This window comes from Antrostomus carolinensis, unplaced genomic scaffold (genome assembly GCF_000700745.2).
Source record: "Antrostomus carolinensis isolate BGI_N321 unplaced genomic scaffold, ASM70074v2 scaffold5823, whole genome shotgun sequence".
Taxonomy (NCBI): Eukaryota; Metazoa; Chordata; class Aves; order Caprimulgiformes; family Caprimulgidae; genus Antrostomus; species Antrostomus carolinensis.
The window spans coordinates 30,058-32,372 of NW_010303057.1; the positions used below are offsets into that span (position 1 = coordinate 30,058).

Consider the following 2,315-nt stretch of genomic DNA (forward strand, 5'->3'; position numbering starts at 1 on the left):
CACCTCTTTACAATAACCCCAGTCCTCTTCCATACCCAGTCCACTCCCAAAAGCGCTATTTCCCCAGAGCATCACCAACTTTCTCCTGTGTTGCCCTCCTCTCTGTCTGAGCAACGGCCCGCGTTCACTACTTTTTTAGAAACTTAATTATCCTCTGCACTGCTGCCCCTCTGCCAATTTGTTTGAGATTGGATAGCAGGTTCACAAGTTACCAAGAAAGATGAAAAGCTCCAGGGGTCAGGTCTCATTTCCTTAGGAAACCAGGGTTTAAACAAACGGTCATAGATCAGTGATTAGATTGCAGCTTCTGCTGAGAATCTCATGGGCTGAGCCAGTCAAAGTTACAAGTCTAAAACAAATGTGTGCAGCGTGATACTAAGTTTTATCAGTATGACTGCTACATAAGTTCCATATGCCACAGAAAAAAAAACTACCTTAGAGGTATTTTTAGTAAAGGAAGCTAAGCTTGTAAAAAGTGGAACTTGCATATTTCACCTGCTACAGCTTTTTGCTTTCTTCCACAGAAATTCCACATCGTCTTTTTCAGATGGATGCCTGGCTCAGAGTAAAGGACATGCAGTGCAGAATCCCCAGCAGAAGCTGAAAATGGATGACACCTACTGATCCTTTGCAGTAACATCATCTCCTCTTTTCCTGTTTGAGATGGATGATATGATCATCAGGAAACAGTTCTAAAATAAGCCCAAGTGACCTCTTCGTCCCTTGACTCCTCTTTCTGCAAGTCTACGAACCATCAGAAGAAATGACCAGTCAGCTACCAGAGGAGTCTGTGGAGACCCAGAGCTCAGATGAGCTTGAGTGCAAGATCTGTTACAACCGCTATAACCTGCGACAGAGAAAACCCAAAGTGCTGGAGTGTTGTCACAGAGTGTGTGCTAAATGCCTCTGCAAGATCATAGACTTCGGTGATTCCCCACAAGGAGTCATAGTGTGCCCGTTTTGCAGGTTCGAAACGTGCCTGCCAGACGATGAGGTTAGTAGTCTTCCTGATGACAACAACATCCTTCTGAATTTAGCTTGTGGGGGAAAGGGAAAGAAGTGCCTACCAGACAATCCCACAGAACTGTTGCTAACTCCCAAAAGGTTGGCATCTCTGGTTAGCCCTTCTCACACCTCTTCTAATTGCCTGGTTATAACAATTATGGAAGTACAAAGAGAAAGTCCCCAGACTCTGAACTCAACCCCTGTGGTGGAATTTTACAGGCCTATGAGTTTTGACTCTGTTGCAACTGTGTCCCACAACTGGACAGTGTGGAACTGCACATCTTTGCTCTTCCAGACCTCAATTCGAGTGCTAGTCTGGTTGCTAGGGTTGCTGTACTTTAGTTCCTTGCCTTTAGGGATTTATTTACTGGTATCTAAGAAGGTCACCCTTGGGGTTGTCTTTGTAAGCCTTGTTCCTTCGAGCCTTGTTATTCTCATGGTTTATGGCTTTTGCCAGTGTGTTTGCCATGAAGTTCTAGACTGCATGTCATCTTCATAACAAATACAGTAAATAAGATGTATTGCCATGGATGTAGCATAGCTGATTTATCCTGTCTTTGTATTTTTATTTATTCTTATTGTCCATCCCACTAAATGGAAGCAGTGGCCCTAGTTATATGGCCTTTTTTTTCTACTTGATTTGATTTTTTTTTCCTCCCCTTCTCCTTTTTTTAAGTTACATTATGGAAATAAAATTTACAAGCTGATTTTAAAAGGTCAAGTTGTAGAAAGGGATAAAGCAAAATTGCCAAACTTGGTGCCTGTTGCTACTGCCACTGTTCAAATGAGTAGCCCTTTGCTTTCTATTGGCTTGAGCACGTGAGTCAAGGCTGCAGGATCCACCCTAGAAGAAATCAGTGTAACAGGCACCTTCCAGGTTAAAATACAGCATGTCTTTATCCAAAGTGTCTCATGCTTTGGAATATCTGTTATTTCTGCTAGCAAATGAAATCATTTTGTTAGTTAATATTATAAGAGGAATAAGACAAGCTACCATTGCTTTTTCTCGTTCTTGTTACAGCACAAATAGTTGTGGGAGACCAGTGGTCACAGGTTTTTTGCATTCTGCGACATGAGGAGTCTTTCCCCCCCCATGCTAAAAGCATGTCTCCAAAACACTTTCCCCAAACAGAAGCCCACTTTAGTCATCATATAGTTGCAGCTCCTTCTGAGATACTCCTGCCAGGGACTTTTGCCCTTCTCTAGAGGCACTTATTTCAGTGTGCAGACACTGAGGGTTCAGAGTTCCGCAGGCTCCTCTATCTGTGTTCTGTTAAGCATAACCTCCCTCCCAGCATTTCCACCACCAC

General features: G+C 43.1%; 1 protein-coding gene across 1 annotated transcript; it reads left to right on the forward strand.

The window, feature by feature from the left end:
- The first annotated feature begins 763 nt into the window (after positions 1-763).
- RNF182 (ring finger protein 182) lies at positions 764-1,832 on the forward strand. The gene has a single exon (XM_010163960.2). It carries the CDS (start codon positions 764-766, stop codon positions 1,502-1,504), a length of 741 nt encoding a protein of 246 aa, XP_010162262.1. The 3' UTR covers positions 1,505-1,832.
- The last annotated feature ends 483 nt before the right edge of the window (positions 1,833-2,315 follow it).